The sequence below is a fragment of the Camelina sativa genome, chromosome 8 (assembly GCF_030686135.1).
Source record: "Camelina sativa cultivar CO46 ecotype springtype chromosome 8, ASM3068613v1".
NCBI classification, from domain to species: Eukaryota; Viridiplantae; Streptophyta; class Magnoliopsida; order Brassicales; family Brassicaceae; genus Camelina; species Camelina sativa.
This window is the reverse complement of record NC_141887.1, coordinates 29,269,358-29,287,331: the sequence shown is the minus strand read 5'-3', so window position 1 is coordinate 29,287,331 and position 17,974 is coordinate 29,269,358. Positions and strand designations below refer to the sequence as shown.

Genomic DNA, 17,974 nt, shown 5'->3' with positions numbered 1-17,974 from the left:
TTCAATAAAGATTTTATATTCAGTTACCTAGATTTTTGAAGTTACCTAGTTTGGCTTGTGGTTGTAGGCGGCGAAGATAGTCCTTTGTGGGGAACTAGTGAAGGTTGAGTGGACCGAAGAGAAGAAAGCCTTGTTTTGTTTTGTGTGATCTATATAGTCCATAGTCCATACACTCCTACTCATTATGTATAGTGGAGCTGTGGAGGTTGCATATATTTTTCCAAAGTGAAATATCAGTTTACTTGACTATGATTAGTTCAAAATTTATGGATGTAAACGTATATGTTGTTTAACTTGATCCGAACATAAGTTTGATTTGTAATCAGATTGTAGTAGGAAGTAGGAACAGAGCAGATGTGAAAAAGAAAAAAAGAATTTTTTTTGGGCTAGGCATCTATATGGGCCCAGGGAAATATATTGAAATATTGAACCATAAACTATTATGGGCTTGTATTTTGCCAAAAAAAAACTATTATGGGCTTGTATGGCAATAGCTATTAACAGGCTTGACTTTCATTCATGGCCCACTAATATAGTTGATGATGTCTAATAATATTTGTGTCTGTAAATTAATTTCCAGAAATTTATATATGACTGTTGGGACACAATTATTTTAAGTTTAATGCATGATTTCATTTTCATTAGTTTATACTTTATAGTTTATACAATTACATAGTTATTTTCCTGACTTATTATATCATTATCCATGAATTTGACTTTTTTTTTTTCATATCTATTGACTTTTTTTTTCTTTCTTATTTGCAACCAGACATTTAAATTAAAAAAAAAAAGACTTTTGATATTTTTATTGATTGATTTATACACTGGCCATTTACCATTCTCATTATATTTTTTTTTTCTCTTGCTAGTTATTCACCCTCTAAATGTAATATAACAAATTTTCAAAATATGTAATTTATTAGAACTAAACATAATTTACTAGTGAATGATTAGGAAAAAAACTTTTATAAACCGAAATATATAAAAACTTAACATCTAATGTATTAAAAATTATTATATATGATCTGAGAGAATCTACTAGTTATGTAAAAGGAATTTAATTTAGTAATTGAAAATGTCAACTACTACCAAAATTAAGAAACAAAAATCTCAACAGTGACCTTTTCGTCCTTGGTCGTATCTCAATTGTAAAAGAGACCTCCGCGAACCGCCTTGGCTCTAACCAATATCCACCTATAAACTCTCTCGTTTCGAGGGGTTTTTTTTTTTTTTTTTTTTTTTTTTCTTTTTTATTATTTTGCGGCAATCGGAGAAATTAGGGTTTTCTCTCAGACAATTGAAGGTATCTCTTCTTCGATTTCGGAACCAAACCCGATCCAATTGCTGAATTCTTACAATATCTATCAGTTTTTTTTTTTGGTATAATCGGATTGTAATTTGAAGTTATGTCGAACGATTTAGGTTTAATTTAAAGTTGGGGCGTGTGAAAAGAGGATCACTTGTTTGCTTCCAATCCGAGTCTCAAACAAACCCTGGAGAGTCACAGTTCCGTGTTAGGGTTAAGGAAGTGTTTCTGCAACGTTGTGTCAGTGGTGGTTTTGTATATCCGCCGCTCGTTACTCGGGGAGATGGAGTCCGACTCGCCTTCTATTCCTCACAGCTCGCATGATTTGGTCATGGAGGTATTGTTTTTGCTTTGTGCTACTCCAACTATTAATGGACGTTGTTTTCTTTTTTTTTTGTATCTCTGATTGTGTTTATTGAATGTATTTATCTTTGTGATAATATATGCGACTGCTTGGAGTTAAAGTTTGGCTTTTTGTTTTTTTTTTTTATGTAGAGGCTTGTCTCTGTGGGTGTTCCTGAAAATTACTGCTCTAATCATGGCCTAGTGGAATTTGTAAAAGCTAACCCGGCCAGGATTTCAGAGTTGGTCTCTGTTATCTTACCTACAGATGAGGATGTTAAACCGGGATTGAAGCAATCTAGGGAACGGTCTCGGAAGTCTGTGGTGAATGCTACCATGAAAAAGAGGTTCAGGGAGAGCATGGATATGCTGCAGTGGTTGATGTTCCTGGATGAGCCTGATGCTTCTTTGAAGAATCTAGCAAAACTGAATCTTGATCAGCGAGGTGTTTGTGGCTCTGTCTGGGGACACAATGATATAGCATATAGGTGTAGGACATGCGAGAACGACCCAACTTGTGCAATCTGCGTGCCTTGTTTTCTGAATGGGAATCACGACGCCCATGACTATTCCATCATCTACACAGGCGGTGGTTGTTGTGATTGTGGGGATGAGACAGCATGGAAACCAGGGGGTTTCTGTTCAAAACATAAAGGTTCTGAACAGATTCAACCCCTCTCAGAAAATCTAGCAAATTCAGTTGGGCCGGTTCTTGATGCCCTTTTTGCTTGTTGGAATAACAAGCTCTTATCTGCAGAAAGTATTGGTCACAAAGGTGCGAGATCCAACGATACTCTTGTGGTACCCCAAAAGATGTCAAACGAGCTGACATTTATAGTGGTTGAAATGCTTCTGGAATTTTCTAAGTCCAGTGAGAGTTTGCTCAGTTTTGTTTCTAGAAGGATTATCTCTTCAAGTGGTTTGTTGAGTATTCTCTTAAAGGCTGAGAGGTTCTTGGACCAAGATGTTATGAAGAAACTACATGACTTGTTACTCAAACTAATAGGAGATCCTGTTTTCAAGTGCGAATTTGCAAAAGCATTTGTGAGTTACTATCCACTTGTCATAAGTGAAGCGGTTAAGCAGGGTACTGATAATGCATTCAAGAAATATCCTCTACTGTCCACATTTTCTGTGCAAGTCTTCACGGTGCCAACTCTAACACCATTTCTGGTCAAGGAAACGAATTTGCTAGCCATGCTTTTGGGATGCGTCAGTGATATCCTTGTTTCTTGTTCTGGGGAGGATGGTGCGCTACAGGTAAGCAGAACTCTTCTTTTCTCATTGTTTTGTTTAGTGACACTTTCTACTCAGTATTGTATAATTATAATGGTGATGTGTTTTATTTCCGCTTTCATTGTGCTCCTACTGAAATCTATTTGACGGTTTTCTTTTGTAGGCTACAAAGTTGGATCGGTTGAGTGATACAAGTGACCGTGTCTTTGGAGACTTGAAATTTGTTACGAGCCATGCTATAGTTTCTAAGTATGCAACACATGAACAACGGGAGTTATCAAGATCATGGTTGAGACTCTTGACCTTTGCTCAAGGAATGAATCCTTTAAAAAGAGAGACTGGAATCCCTGTTGAAGAAGAAAATGATAACATGCATATGTTCTTTGTTTTGGGTCATTCTACAGCTGTTATTCACTCTCTATTGGTTAATGGTACGTATTCTGCTGCTAGTGATGGAGAAATAGAGAATGAGAGAACCGCCAAGGAAGAACTTGACAAGTGTGATGGAGATGGAAAACGGTATGCAAAAGTTGGAAGATTGTCACATGAAGATTCGGTATGTACTGTGATGGTAAGCAGCAGCTCCTTTGATAGCTCAATGGCCTCTGAAGTCCACAGAACTGATCCTTTCCATGCCCTGCTTCCTTCTTCTGCCATATGCTTGATACGCGAATGTTTAAAAGTTTTGGAGACATGCTTAGGAAATGATGAAGGTATATCAGAGTTTCTTTGCAAGTTTTCTTCTCCTAGCGGCAGAAGCACCCCTGGAAGTAAGATGTCGTGGCCAAGGAGAGACATGTTAAAGGTTGAAACTGGAGTAAGTGTATCTAGTAATCTTGCCAGTTCTAGTAGAGATCCAAGTACTGGCTTATCACCTCTATGCGGCGAAATACAAACAAATCTTAGCTTGGATAACGTTGGTGGACCGAATGGGGTGGTTCAGACAGATGTTACAGCTGGCTCTAGAGGAGTATCTTACAACTCTGCTGATTTGACAAAGAATGCATCAGGAGCACATATACTTGGTCTGTGTGATTGGCCGGACATTAGCTATGATGTGAGTTCTCAGCCCATATCAGTTCATCTACCATTGCACCGGTTACTTTCTCTGCTCATAGAAAGAGCATTAAGGATATGTTATGGAGTATCTGCATCGCACAATAAAGTCGGTAGTAGTCATGAGATCCCACATTCAGACTTCTTTAGCTCTGTGATAGGAGATTTCCATCCTTCTGGATTTTCTTCACTCGTTATGGAGCATGTTCTACGGGTTAGGGTCTTCTGTTCCCAGGTTATCGCTGGAATGTGGAAGAAGAATGGGGATTCTGCATTAGTATCTTGTGAGTGGTATCGGTCAGTTCGTTGGTATGTGAGAATACTATTGCTTTTATAAAGTGCTGTAATTCATCATTTCCTTGCATGTTTAACTAGATGCAGCTTTTCAAATTGGTTAATTGGTTGTGAAGAGATTACTCGTTTCTCATTCTAGTAGTTTCTATTTACAGGTCAGAACAGGGACTTGAGCTTGATCTATTTCTTCTGCAGTGTTGTGGTGCATTAGCTCCCGCAGATTCTTATGTTGATAAACTTGTCAGTCGATTTGGGCTCTCAAGCTATCTGTCACTAAATCCAGATATAACAAATGAGTATGTACCTATTGTTCTCTTGCCGGTAACTTATCTCAGTATACGGTTTTATAGTTCGCTACATTCAAACTGTCAACTTACTTCGCTCAATATGACTGTCTCTTCATTTAATAGTCCGGTCTACATTCGAGTAGAATAAGCATTTTGTCTTTGTTATTGTATTATTTTGTAAATTTTCTCAGTTGGGAATTTATTTGATACTAGATGGTCAGTCCTAATGACTCTCTTGTATCTATAGGTTTTACTACTATTTGCCTCATTTTGACATGATTCTTATCATTAATTTATTTTCAGGTATGAACCAGTTTTGGTCCAGGAAATGCTTGCTCTTCTGATACAGATTCTGCAGGAAAGACGGTTTTGTGGTCTCTCTACTGCTGAAAGTTTGAGAAGAGAGATCATCTTCAAGTTAGCCACTGGAGATTTCACTCATAGTCAATTGGTCAAATCTTTACCCCGTGACTTGTCCAAGTCGGACGAGCTTCAGGAGGTTTTAGATGACGTTTCAGTCTATTGCAATCCATCCGGCATGAACCAGGTCTTGATTCTTACCCTTATTCTGGCATCAGCTTTAAGTTTACACTCAATGTAAAAAATCACGTGACATTAGTTCGTTGTCAGGGAAAGTATTCACTACGGCCATCTTGTTGGAAGGAATTGGATCTCTACCACCCTCGTTGGCATTCAAGAGAATTGCAATCTGCAGAAGAAAGATTTTCGCGTTATTCTGGAGTGTCTGCATTGACCACTCAGCTTCCTAGGTGGAAAATGATCTATCCTCCCCTAAAGGGGCTTGCTAGAATAGGCACTTGCAAAGCCACATTTCAAATCATTTCATCTGCTTTATACTACGCACTAGAGAGTGGTATATCATCAGCTAAATCACGTGCTCCAGATGGTGTTCTTATAACTGCACTGCACTTACTCTCGTTATCATTGGATATTTGCACTCAGCAGAGGCAATCTTATAGTCAGGATTGTTGCGTAGAAAATTCTATTCCAATTCTCGAGTTAGCTGGTCTGGAAATAATTGGTACAGATCAAGGGACTGAAAAACAAAGTTTGTTGTCTCTTCTTGTTTCGTTAATGAGGACTCGTATGGGTGATGGCCTCCATCAATTTCAAGAGGCAGGCAGTTGCAATATTTCGTCCTGGATTGGAAATCTGCTGAAGAAGTTTAGTGCAATCGACTCTGTTTGTATGAATCTATTACAAAGTCTTGCCCCAGAGGTGGTTGGTCAATCTGGCTTTGATAAAGTCTTGCCCCAGAGGTGGTTGGTCAATCTGGCTTCAGATGAGAAGCGCAAGGCTAAAGCTAAAGAGAGGCAAGCTGCTATTATGGTAAGATTCTTTTATTTCAAATCTAGTGCACAAGTTTGACATGGAACTGGTAGCCATTGATGTAGGGTCATGCACTTTAACATATGAGGGCTGCTGTTTGCTCCTTGACTTGTCTGGGTCCTGCATGCTTCCTGTTAATGTTTCTACCTGTTGACATAGATGCATCTGTGGTAATAGAAGATCTTTGTATAAGACTATCTGAATTGTTTTTATGCTCATTATATAAGTTGTTATCTACAGTCAGAATTATATTTCTAGAATATGCTAGTTATGCTTATTTTAACTTGCATGCAGGCAAAAATGAAAGCTGAACAGTCAAAGTTCTTGTTAACCTTGAGTTCCAGCATGGATGATGATGATACAAGATCTGAAACTGAAACAAGTGATTCTGTTATGGAACATGATTCAATTGCTGTCCGTGAAGTTTGCTCCCTCTGCCATGACCCAGATTCCAAAGACCCCGTTTCTTTCTTGATTTTTCTCCAGGTTGGTAGAATGGATAACGCTATAATTTGTGATTGTTAAGGTTAAATAAACATATACTCCGTGGAAGTTTTGTTCTTCATCGTTCTTAATGATGTATTTTTTTCCTGCAGAAATCTAAACTACTGAGTTTTGTGGATAGAGGTCCTCCATCTTGGGATCAAGGTCCACAATCTGAAAAACAGATATCTGTGGATGGAGTTCCTGATCTTTTGAGAATCAATGCTTCTTCAGATAGCTTTAGAATAAGTTCTCCGCACGTGCTGCAACTGTCAGGTGATGCTACCTCTGAGTCTGCTACCGATTCTGTGCTTGAAACTATAAAAGCCCGGCTTATAGGTAATGGTCAGACAGAGAAGAGGTCTAGCGATGGGAGGGGAAAACACGAATCTAACAGGGAATCATTGGAGATAGCCATGTATCAAACTGTTCGCAAAAAAATTGAAGACATGATAAATCAAAGCCTTACAAGTGTAGATCATCGACACCATGAAGCTGAAAATAGTTCGGAGAAAAATTCTGTTGGTAGTCCATCTACTTTACAAGTTAGATTTCCTGAGATTCGATCAAGAAAGACTCCTAGGCGTCCTGATGCTGGTTCAGATGGGTTTCACCCTACCGACTGCGATGGAGTTTATTTTTCATCATGTGGACATGCTGTGCATCAAAGCTGTCTTGATCGATATTTGAAATCCTTAAAGGAAAGGTGAGCCATGTTTGACTTCTTTGGTTTCGTATGTGAAACAAAATATCTTAAATAATCAGCATGTAGCTAAGTGAATTTATGTTCTCTTAAGTTGAGATGTCCTCTTTTATCTGCTGGGCATAATTGAATTGATTATTTTCCATCGTTGATTTACAGTTATGATATTTACGTCACGTTTAAAAGCTTTTTTCTATGTTTGGATGTTGTAGGTCTGGCAGAAGAAATGTCTTTGAAGGTGCACATATTGTGGACCTAGACCTGGTATATGTGTTTTTAATTTAGAGATGTTTTTCTGGTGCTTTAATGTACTCCTTCTGAAGCTTAAACATTGTTTCTTCTGTCAGGGAGAATTTCTCTGTCCTGCATGCCGCCGGCTTGCAAATTCCGTATTACCTGCATGTCCTGGAGATTTATGTTCTGTCTCAAAGCTTCAAGATAGTCCACCTACTAAGTTAGGTAGATTGGATGCCCAGAAACCTTCTTTTCGGTTCTCTGAAGCGTTGTGTCTACTCCGAACTGCTGCTGAAGTGATCGAAGATGGTGATAGTGGCAAAACAGGTTCTCTGCAGGGAGATGGACCAAGAAGGAAAGATCTTGATTCTATCTCTAACAAGCTCTGGGATTTCTATTATTCCAAGCAACAGGAAAAACCTTCAGAAACTCCGTGGCTACCACAGTCAATCTACATGTGGGACACCCTTAAGTACTCTCTTATTTCGATGGAAATTGTCACTCGTTGTGCGAAGAATTCATTGCTTCCTGTCTATAGTATTGACTCCTTGTATGAAGAGTTAAGAACCTCTACAGGGACTGTTTTGTCGGTCTTATTACGAGTTGTACAGAGCACCAGAACAAAGAATGCTATTCATGTTCGTCAGAGATTTATGGGTATGAAGCATCTTGCAGAGTCTATATGCTCTGGATTTTCAAGTAGTTCTTCGAGCAGCATATTTGGAAGTGAAGGTACTTTTTCTCATACTCAGAGAGAATAAATGACATGGAAATGTTTGTTGACATGGCCTCTGTATTTTCACTTAAACATTAGTTGGGATTTAATTGGATCGATTTTAGTTTGATCAAGAAATTCCCAAATATTAATGAAATAGTTAAGATGTTTCTCGACAACATCTGAAAATACTTGCCATCTTTTCAGGCACAACAGGTTCATTGAAGAATATAAACCTGCTCTGGAATCGAGCATCTGATCCAGTTCTTGCCCATGACCCATTTTCTTCACTGATGTGGGCTCTCTTTTGTCTCCCTTCTCCTTTTCTTACATGCGAGGAATCTCTATTATCGCTTGTGCATATTTTCCACAGTGTCTCTCTTGTTCAGGTATGTCACATTGCTGTGTGTATATATATATATAATAATAATAATATTGCCTCTTTAGACTCACATTTCCTAATCTTGTTGTCTTTGGTGCAGACTGTAATTGCTTATTGTTCATGTCGCCTAAGTGACTTGAGTGAATTAAATTTTGAGGAAAAACTGCTTAATGACATCTCCAACGCTTTGAGAGAGTCAGGTGGTTGGGAGTATTTCATGTCCAACAATATGGATTTATCATGTGATATAAAAGACACAATCCGTAAATATTGTCTTCCTTTCTTGAGGAGATGTGCATTGTTGTGGAAGCTACTGAAATCTACTCCTGGGAAGTTGCATGAAGACGCAGATATGTTTGATTTGCCATCTGACTCCGCCGGCGACAATATGGATTTCATGTACGGTCCCCAATCTGAGCTGAATCATGTGCTAGAATTGGAGAAAATGTTTAAGATTCCGCCTGTAGATACCATTCTGAAAGATGAACGTCTCCGCTTTTCAACTCAAACATGGCTCAAGCATTTTCAGCGGGAATACAAAATCAACAGAGTTCAAAGGCCCCTTTGCATCACCCCTGTAGTTTCTTTCCAGCTAATGAAATTACCCAATCTTTACCAGGAACTACTGCAAAGGTTTGCAGCGACATCTCTCTCTGGTTTTTGCATGAGCTGTTTCCCATTCGAAGACATTGTCCCTAATCAAGAAGCCATATTTTTGTTTAGGTGTATAAAAAGATCTTGCAGCAATTGCGCCAAAGTGATCGAAGAACCTGCATTATGTCTTCTGTGTGGAAGATTGTGTTCTCCAATATGGAGGCCTTGTTGCAGGTATTTGCTTTACTTCCACTAGTCTCCAAATATCGTTTTGCTTGACGTTTTTATTGTTATAAAAAAACAAATAGTGATGTCCAAACATACGTTTTCAGAGAAAGTGGTTGTCAGACTCATGCAATCACCTGTGGTGCTGGTACTGGTGTGTATCTTCTAATAAAGGTATGGCCTCTCCCTCTCTTGTAGATATAGCTTCTCTCTTTTACTTTATATATTACTTGTATGTAAGGTGTGTGTGCATCATTATTGGGCTATTATTAATTGATTAATCTCCATTTTTCAATAGCGGACCACAATCTTGCTACAAAGATTTGCAAGACAATCACCTTGGCCATCTCCTTACTTGGATACGTTTGGAGAAGAGGTAAACCTACAAAAAGATTTCTTTCTATCTACCTTTACATTTGATGGGTATGATCTTGTTGATTCGAATGTTTTCGTGCAATGGGCATTGATTATTTGTTCCAGGATATCGAGATGAGCAGAGGGAGACGACTATACCTGAATGAAGAACGTTATGCTGCTTTAACTTACATGGTAAATGTTTTTCTCAATAATCAAAAGAAGAAGCTTTTGTTTATATGGTAATAACTAATAAATCATATTTTGCTTTGTGAACTCTTCTTTCCCTAGGTTGGTTCTCATGGACTCGATCACAGTTCAAAAGTTCTCAACCAAACCACAATTGGAACCTTCTTTGTTTAAACTGTCTGGCGCCTCTTTCTCAGACTTTCTCCTCTTATGTTGCTTCGAAATCATCATCAGTTTAGATTCTAAAGATTTTCAGATTCTGATGATCTTTTAATTAAATTTTATGCTACTTTGGGTTGATTTCTTTATTTGTGGATATTATTAGATCATGTTTGTAAATAGAGTATTATATTTTGCAGTTGCGTACGTTTTTTTAATTAATCCAAAACGAATGTGATGTGTTCTGAAGGCTCTTCGATGTCTGAAGATGACGAAATGTCAGCGTCTTTTTTAACCATGTAAAACAATCATATATACTCAAAAACCCTTAAAAAGTACAAAAGAATATTACCAGTTCTAATCTCATTAAAACTAGTTTCTGCACAATTATCATTTAAATGTAAAACAGAAGATCGTTTCCAACCATATATGAGTGAACAATAAAATTAAACTACTTCGAGTGTACCACCTACCTATTCATTTTAGTTCCGGTGTCTAGATGACCCAAACAGCTTGAGGCTTCCCAGCAAAGCTTCAATTATATTCTTCCCAGCCTTAGATTCAATTCTTCTTGGAACCTTACTGGTTTCTTCACATGATCTCTCTGTATCAAGAACGATAGAATTTCAGACTTGTAACTCAGATTAGTGACGTTGGAGATTCACTCACATCACAGGTTTGTAAACTGATGTATGCACACGATGAAGAAGATTTTCGCAAAAAGAGAAGAAGGGTCCTACACAGGCTTGTTTTCCTCAGATGCTAACTCAGATGTTTCGGTTTCATCATCCGGCTGCTTCTCTTTTGCAGATGTAAACTCAAGCTGTCTTGATTTTATTACAGCCGTTCTTTTAGCTCTTAACCGATATGGTGGAGATACATTGAAAACATTCCCATTTGACTCCAGTTTTTCATCATCCCTGCAATCATCAGTTGTCTCAAGCATCAAGATTTCTCTCCCAGCTGGAGAAATATCTGAGCTATCTTTACTTTCTTCTTTTTGATGAGCTTCCTTAACTCCAACACTAACAACATCATCATTTGTTTTCGCAGCCAAAACAACTTTTCGCCTTTTCCTAAAGATAGAAGGTGTGTTTGGAAAAGTCCTAGCAGCTTCTCTCAAGAAAGATTCAGGACTTCTTGTTGCAGCTAAACCACTGTCTTTATTACACGGTGGAGTCATTAAGCCGACTGGTGATTCAGCAACAGGACTGCAACCACACTCATATCTGTACATACGTTGTCGATCCGCTTCTGATGGAAAGTAATAGTCGAGTGGAGACTTATAGTACAAATTCCCATGCTTTGGAGTTCCAAACACATTTTCTTCTTTCCTCTGGATTGATCTCTCATAATAAGCTTTTGAGTTGATTCTGACTTCCTCTGGAATTGGTTCCAGATTAGGCAACTGAGGCTTGTACTCAACAGGAGAGCAAGCATACTCATTGAAACTGATTCTTCGTGTAGCAGCTAACTCTTCAAGCAGAGCTGAAGAAGCGTCAAAATGATCTCTTCCAACTTCATCTGAATCTGTATTTCCTGAAGAAGTTTGGGTAGCAGAATCAGAATCCTTGAAAGGTTTAGTTGCACTAGACTGCTTGGAATCTCTGTCTCCATCAGCATTATCATTCAGAAGGCAGAACTTGGTTGCTGGCGGTGGCAAGTTACCAGTTGCTAAATAGAACTCCAACTTTTTCTTCAAAGAACTATTCCAATGGTTCTTTATGGCGTTATCAGTCCTGCATAAAAGTTGGTAAAAATCAGTAGCAATAACTGTATGAGATGTTCAAAAATGTCAATTGACTTTATTTCTTATAAGAACATTTTTTAACTATGTTCAACAAGAAAGTACTGTATACCTTCCTGGTAAAACCTTAGCAATTTCCGCCCATTTGTTTCCGTACACTCGATGAGCATTCATGAGAGCTGATTCTTCTTCTACGGTCCAAGCATCCTTTTTAATATCAGGGTTTAAATGGTTGTGCCACCTGTAATCATAAACATATTGAGGCTTCCGAATGCAAAGGACTCTTTTCTTCAGATGGTGAATATTCTAATCTTTATTACCTTTCTCGACATTGTTTCCCGATACGACCTGGTAAAGACTTCGCGATTACAGACCATTTGGCAGGTCCATATTTATTCACAAGTTCAACAATTTTATCATCCTCCTACAAATGACAATAGAAAGAAAAATTTTAGAGCTAGCAATCAAAAGAAGATAAAAAAAAGTTTCAGAACATGAAAAAGAAAAGAGAACCTCTTTAGTCCAAGGTCCTTTGACAAGTTCTGGATTAAGAACTTTCTGCCACCGGTGCAAGCATTGGACTTCTGTTCTATCTGGGAAAAACTCCGCTGTAAAATAAAATACAAAAAAAAATCAAACAACCAGAAGAATGACCGAAACCAGCTACTTTAATTTCTTGCAAAGTGCACAGCAGAGATTACGTTTTCTGAATGAGAGAATTTTGTGAGATTCTCAGCAGATTAAAGGTACGAGTTCAGTTGCCGAATACAAAACTTATTTATATTATCCAAATAGGTTCATCATTAGAAGATCAATAATCAGATTGAATGTGTTGCAACACCGTTGCAACTACTTTAACAGGAAATAGATTCAAGAAAAGAAATTTACCAATTTTCTTCCACCTCTTCCCCTTATACTTGTCAACTGCTTGCCTAAGTGTCTCATCCTGAATAGTGATAGAAACCAATTACATGCCACAATAAGGCTAGTCTCATCATTTCATTCAAGTAAACAGTAATCCATATACACATGACATGAATGAGACACTACTGAAGTTCATAATATTCAATTCAAGTAATCCATATTCACCATAAGATAGATTATAGAATGAGGTCGCTCTACACATCAATTAAACTATGAAACCGACAACCAGGAAACTAGAAACAAAAAGGAACCACTAACCTCCTCTGGAGTCCAACCACCTTTTGCTCGTCTCATAGGGCCACTAGTCCTCCTGCAAGATTCGAGATATGATTTGAGTGCGTCGGAATTCAGAGAAGGAAGTTGAAAACGGAAGAGATAATAAAAGTACCGAGGAGTTGGAGATGCTGTGGCAGGAGTTGCGATTTCAGGTGACTTGAGGAAGAAACAGCCACTGCCTTCGGATGCAGAAGAGCAAGGAGCAGCTAATGGTTGCTTATTCTCCATACACTGAATATCAATTTGCATTTCACTTACTTCCTCCTAAAGATCACCCATTAAAATCACCAAATTCTCAGAATTGTCGTTAAAAGAAAAAAAAAACATGGGATTGAACACGAAACGAAGAAGAAAGGATCTTTATCAACCAATCAATCGGAAACCACAAAACCCTAGAAACCCCAACGGCCGCAAAACAGAAGCCCAGATCTAACAAATCGGTGAAATCAGTAAGAAAAAAAACAAGTCGATTCTTTTCCAGCTTTTAAGATAATTAGGGTTTATAGCAATTCTAAACAAATAAGAACCCATTCAGAAATAGCCATGAACTCACACCACAGTAGTAGAAGATTACAATCTGATCACAAGAAAATGTCAAGCCCTAATCAGATTCAAGGGGGGGGGGGGGGGGGGGAAACTGACCTTTATCGGTGAACAAGCCGCAGGAATCGAACTGGAGCTCATCGAGATAGAGAGATGGGCGAATTCGTGAGGAAGAAGAAGAAGAAGGGGAAAAGGGTAACGTTAGAAGAAAAAAAAAAAACCAAAACTTTATTCGAAAAAAACTTTGCCCGTTGAACGAGAGAGAGAGAGAAGAGAGACGAGAGGAGAGAATGAGAGAGAGAGAGAGACTAATGCAAACAAAAAACGCAAAAAAAAAAAAAAGGTTAAATTGTAACGAATACTTCTTCCGCCGACGTTAGTACGTACTGTTCATCGCCGTTAAACTGAACCGGCCGGTTCATTCCAAACCGACTCAAATGTGACTAGTCAATGTTTTTGTTTTTATTTCGACTAGTCATTTATTAAGATAAATATTTTTATATTCGAAGAAAATATTATGACAGTGAATTCTTTATTCTCGGTTGAGTTGTGGCACAAATTAATGTGACTATTTTTTCCAAAATAAAAAACGAGAACAGCCGGTTTATCTTAAAACCAAACGATAACTGTAAATTGGTAACAAGAGAGATTTAACGGACGTTAAAAGTAGAAGAAGAAGGGTTAACGTTGGAAACAAAAGTTTTAACCTCAAACGGCACTATTAGGCTAATTGCGTTAACCATCGTACACTCTCGATTATTTTGAACCGTCGGATCATTACGATACCACTCTTCCTGGAGGATTTTAAAGCGAGAGCCGTTGATGTATATGGTGTTTGTTTGGGTCATACAGAATAGAGGATTAAGAAATGTCATTAGAAAGATAATGGATGGTTAGGGTATTACTTGGTTTATAATTATATATTGATAAAACTCTGTTTTGTTGAGCACCTGAGACCTTGGGGTTTTATATCAGACAATGATATCAGTAGTGTAACAAGAACATACTCACCGACTCCTTAGAAACATAACCACACGCACCATTCAAAATTTCAAAGCATAGGATAATGATAAATTAGATGATACCAAAATCACAGTGAAAACATAATCCATATAGAAACTGATGAACAGACAAAAGGTGAGATCGAACAAAAGGAAACCAAAAGTATTACATTGCGTTCTAATAGAAGAAAAAGATTTACAAAACATAGACAAGCAAATGGGGAGTGAGTATAGCGGATAAGAGACAATGAAGATGGCAAATCAACTGGTGGTGATGACATTTATTTCATCGAACAACTGTAAGAACAAAATGTCATGTCATGCCATTTGAAAACTACTTTGTGTGGACAACGGTCTTCTTTATGACGATGGCAGAATGGTCTAGTCATGGTATTGTTGGGAAGAATATGAATGTCCGACCTATAAGTCATTACAATATGACCAGGTTTCAGCATATATGGGTCTCCCCCAAGCAAGCAATCAACATGGAGAGTGGTGCAGCAGTCACCGCACGCATAGAACCCACCTTTTCTTGAGTATACTACTTTTCTTTCACATACCTCACACCAGTCTATTTGGTTACTTCCCTTTTTCCCTTCCCGAAATGTTAGGAAATGTTTGTCATGCTTATACTTTGCCTTGTATGGTAAGGTCGCACACCTGAAACATATTATATATTTGCATTCGATGCAATTTAGTTTTCTGATATAATTATTTCCGTCACCATCTTCTTGGCAGATTTGACATATCGACGCTTTTTCTTCATCTGGCTTCAAGGCTAGGAATAAGGGATGCTCGTGGCCTTGATATTCAAATGGTTCCGAGACCGAGGCACAACGCAAATCAAGTGTGAAACCCTGATTATCATAGACAAAACCACAACTGTCACGCCTACAAGCGCGACAGTCGAAGTAGTTCTCTCCTCTGTAATAGTCATATCCCTTGCTGACGACCTCAAGCGTAAGTGGGTGAGGATGCAAAGCATGTTGTTTCTTTCTAGGGGCATTTGCGCATGCTTCGTGTAGGATGAATTCACACTGATCAATACATGAATAGTAAGTACCCTCGTATATTGGAAGGATGCAAGCTTGACAAAACTTGCTTTCATCGTAAACTCTAGTACTGACCTCGAGTCTTAGATGATGATGATCATGAGAAAAATGGAGAATCATTCCATCAGCTATTGTCTCGTATGGCTCAACATATACCTCAGGTTCTTCAGGTACTTCCTCGAGATCTTCTCCATCCCACACGTCTTTTCGCAGTGCACATCTTGTATGAACAAAATAATCACCACACTTATTGCAAGAGTACGCACCGTAATGATTGACAACCTCTCGACGACAGACTCCGCAATTCCATTTTCCGGATGGAAGAGAAGAGGTGAAAGAGATACGGTGGTGGTGGCGACATATCTTTATGACATGCGGGAAATAGACACAATCTTGATGGACTACAAAGTCACATCGAACACAGACATAGGTGAGAATAGGTTCTTTGATCAGGCCGCAAACATTGCAAGGTAAGAAAGCTTGCCTGGGGAAAAAAGTGAGAGGGTGGGGATGTCTTTTTGTGTGGTCTATAACGAAAGGGACTGGTTTCATGGCACAAACGGGATGCATACTCAGTTTGTAAGTAGGAGAATGATAAATCATGTCTTGGAAACTTATATCACAACAGATACAATTCACAAGGGCAAAGGGAGAACTGTAAAACTGGAGAGATTGAAAAGGATAAGAAGGGTGTTTGATTTCAAGAGGAGACTCGACGCATTCTTTGTGGAATTGGTTCTCACATGTGAGACAGAAATAGTAGCTTGTGCCAAGATTTGAGATTTTGCAAGCAGTACAACAGAAGTCGTCACCGTTAGGTTCTTTATTGTTGGACCAAAAGAGAGGGACAACAGGGAGCTTACATATAAGACCGTGTTTATGAGAACCAAGGATATATTGGACTTGCTGATCAGCGCTAGGGAAGTCACGGGGGATATCAAACCGGAGAAAGCCATCGTCATCAGAATTAACCTTCGGATTCTTCAAACTGTGAGTTTTGACACGTAAGAGGGGACAGAGGAAAAGAGGTATGTCTTCACCGGAGATGGTGGCCGTTAAGGAATTGTATGAGAAAAACGTTTTCCCATCAATTTCTTCCTCAATAAAGCCACCTACTGAATTCATGGCTTCCATCAATCACAGAAACAATGTGAATTATGACCTTTACTGGATTTGATTAGTAAAATCTTTCTAACTAAAAAAGTGTCATAGCCTCTCTGAGTTCTTTAACTCTCTCACACGATCTATTTAAACATAATAATTGTTCCCTTTTAAAAACAGAACAAAATATTGTTATATTAATACAGCAAAATACAGCTAACTTGTATATTAATATACAACTTTTTTTTATTCAGGTCTTTTGTATATGATCTTAATCTTTATTATATATATATATATATCTATTGTTAAATATCTCTGTACAGTCTTTATTTATATACTGTATGTTTACAATTGATTTTTTAATCAGTCATAATATACTTTTAATTTGTTCTTGATCAATTAAAAATGCTGTTAGTCAGTCTCTGACTATCTCTGCATGTCCAGATGTCAGACAAGTCGTTTACTATGTTTACAATTGTCTAACAAAAAAAGAAAGAGTTGCAAATAATATTTTACCACTTGACTATATTAGCTTTTATCTCGCATAACTTCTAAAATGGGCTTCTCATAAATTAAAAACCCAATGAAAAACGGATTATAAAATTGAGTAAAAAAGGGAAGATAAACCGGATTATAGTTAGCAACATTGTAGAGTTCGGTTAGTTTAAGCCCCAATTAATTACGTAGTGTGAATTTCTCTTTTTCCTCAAGCAGCTTAAAATTAACGCAGATAAAATTTTCCATATTTTTTTTCCCATAAGCATAGCCGTTTGTGATTTTCCTTTATCTTTTAACGGTTTAGTAATTTCTTTTTTTCATAAGTAAAATCGGTTAGTTAAATTTGACCACAATCTAGACAAAACCACGGTTATGGTTATCACGATTACAATTTTTTAACTACTGATTACGGTTAGAAATTTTGTTTAACATTAACCATAATCGTTTATTAAACGGTGACGGTTAAATACGGTTTTGGTTGAAGCGGTTACGGTTATATACAATTACAGTTATTTGATAATATGATACGGTTGATATTATTTGATGATATAATATAACTGATATTATTTATTTATACTTAATATTTTTTAGGATACTCATATTTCTATATATCATATGATTTATATTAAATAAATAATTATTAATATATTTTATTATGTATTTAAAACTGTTACGATTAATAAATTACGGTTTAACTATGCGGTTAATCAACAATTTTGATACGGTTACGGTTAATTAACGGTTATGGTTAATATAATTTAACTATATATTTACGGTTTTTAACCATTTTATACGGTTACGGTCTGGTTACGGTCCGGTTACAAAAAAACAAAAAATCAAAGCATATATAATTAAGGGATAGCTTACATCATAATATCATATCAAATACATCACTTTAGCCTTACAAAAAAAAAAAAAAAAAA

General features: G+C 37.5%; 3 protein-coding genes across 7 annotated transcripts; 1 reads left to right on the top strand and 2 right to left on the bottom strand.

Moving 5' to 3' along the window:
- The first annotated feature begins 1,181 nt into the window (after positions 1-1,181).
- On the top strand, positions 1,182-10,108 carry LOC104709986 (E3 ubiquitin-protein ligase PRT6-like). The gene is made up of 18 exons (XM_087463025.1): positions 1,182-1,303; positions 1,423-1,643; positions 1,802-2,908; positions 3,048-4,249; positions 4,390-4,530; positions 4,825-5,068; positions 5,152-5,871; positions 6,166-6,357; positions 6,468-7,060; positions 7,270-7,321; positions 7,405-8,023; positions 8,214-8,395; positions 8,489-9,021; positions 9,112-9,216; positions 9,315-9,381; positions 9,506-9,583; positions 9,688-9,756; positions 9,853-10,108. Exons 2-18 carry the CDS (start codon positions 1,590-1,592, stop codon positions 9,922-9,924), a joined length of 6,030 nt encoding a protein of 2,009 aa, XP_087319151.1. The 5' UTR covers positions 1,182-1,303; positions 1,423-1,589; the 3' UTR covers positions 9,925-10,108.
- An 88-nt stretch (positions 10,109-10,196) lies between these two features.
- LOC104708918 (transcription factor MYB3R-5) lies at positions 10,197-13,727 on the bottom strand. Of its 4 annotated transcripts, XM_010425574.3 has the most exons (9): positions 13,499-13,727; positions 12,969-13,120; positions 12,839-12,890; positions 12,545-12,602; positions 12,170-12,264; positions 11,977-12,080; positions 11,769-11,897; positions 10,650-11,648; positions 10,197-10,513 (listed from the first exon to the last, which is right to left on the bottom strand). In XM_010425574.3, exons 1-9 carry the CDS (start codon positions 13,538-13,540, stop codon positions 10,501-10,503), a joined length of 1,644 nt encoding a protein of 547 aa, XP_010423876.1. In that variant the 5' UTR covers positions 13,541-13,727; the 3' UTR covers positions 10,197-10,500. The 4 variants fall into 4 exon arrangements, with proteins under 4 accessions (XP_010423876.1, XP_087319156.1, XP_087319158.1 ...); XM_087463030.1 differs by having other exon boundaries at positions 12,839-13,120; positions 13,499-13,718; XM_087463032.1 differs by having other exon boundaries at positions 10,507-11,648.
- A 762-nt stretch (positions 13,728-14,489) lies between these two features.
- Positions 14,490-16,671, bottom strand: LOC104708917 (uncharacterized). 2 transcript variants are annotated; one of them, XM_087463245.1, is made up of 2 exons: positions 15,528-16,671; positions 14,490-15,437 (listed from the first exon to the last, which is right to left on the bottom strand). In XM_087463245.1, the coding sequence occupies exons 1-2, from the start codon at positions 16,584-16,586 to the stop codon at positions 14,682-14,684; spliced, it is 1,815 nt and encodes a 604-aa protein (XP_087319371.1). In that variant the 5' UTR covers positions 16,587-16,671; the 3' UTR covers positions 14,490-14,681. The 2 variants fall into 2 exon arrangements, with proteins under 2 accessions (XP_087319371.1, XP_019084620.1); XM_019229075.2 differs by having other exon boundaries at positions 14,490-16,624.
- Between the last annotated feature and the right edge of the window lie 1,303 nt (positions 16,672-17,974).

Coding starts and splice junctions, on each gene's coding strand:
- LOC104708917 (XM_019229075.2), bottom strand. CDS start 16,586: ATGGAAGCCATGAATTCAGTAGGTGGCTTTATTGAGGAAGAAATTGAT.
- LOC104709986 (XM_087463025.1), top strand. CDS start 1,590: ATGGAGTCCGACTCGCCTTCTATTCCTCACAGCTCGCATGATTTGGTC. Junction 7,322..7,404: donor ATATTGTGGACCTAGACCTG/GTATATGTGTTT, acceptor TTCTTCTGTCAG/GGAGAATTTCTCTGTCCTGC. Junction 9,757..9,852: donor ATGCTGCTTTAACTTACATG/GTAAATGTTTTT, acceptor TTCTTTCCCTAG/GTTGGTTCTCATGGACTCGA.
- LOC104708918 (XM_087463030.1), bottom strand. CDS start 13,540: ATGAGCTCCAGTTCGATTCCTGCGGCTTGTTCACCGATAAAG. Junction 13,121..13,498: donor CGGCTTGTTCACCGATAAAG/GTCAGTTTCCCC, acceptor GGTGATCTTTAG/GAGGAAGTAAGTGAAATGCA. Junction 11,649..11,768: donor GCTAAGGTTTTACCAGGAAG/GTATACAGTACT, acceptor ACTTTTATGCAG/GACTGATAACGCCATAAAGA.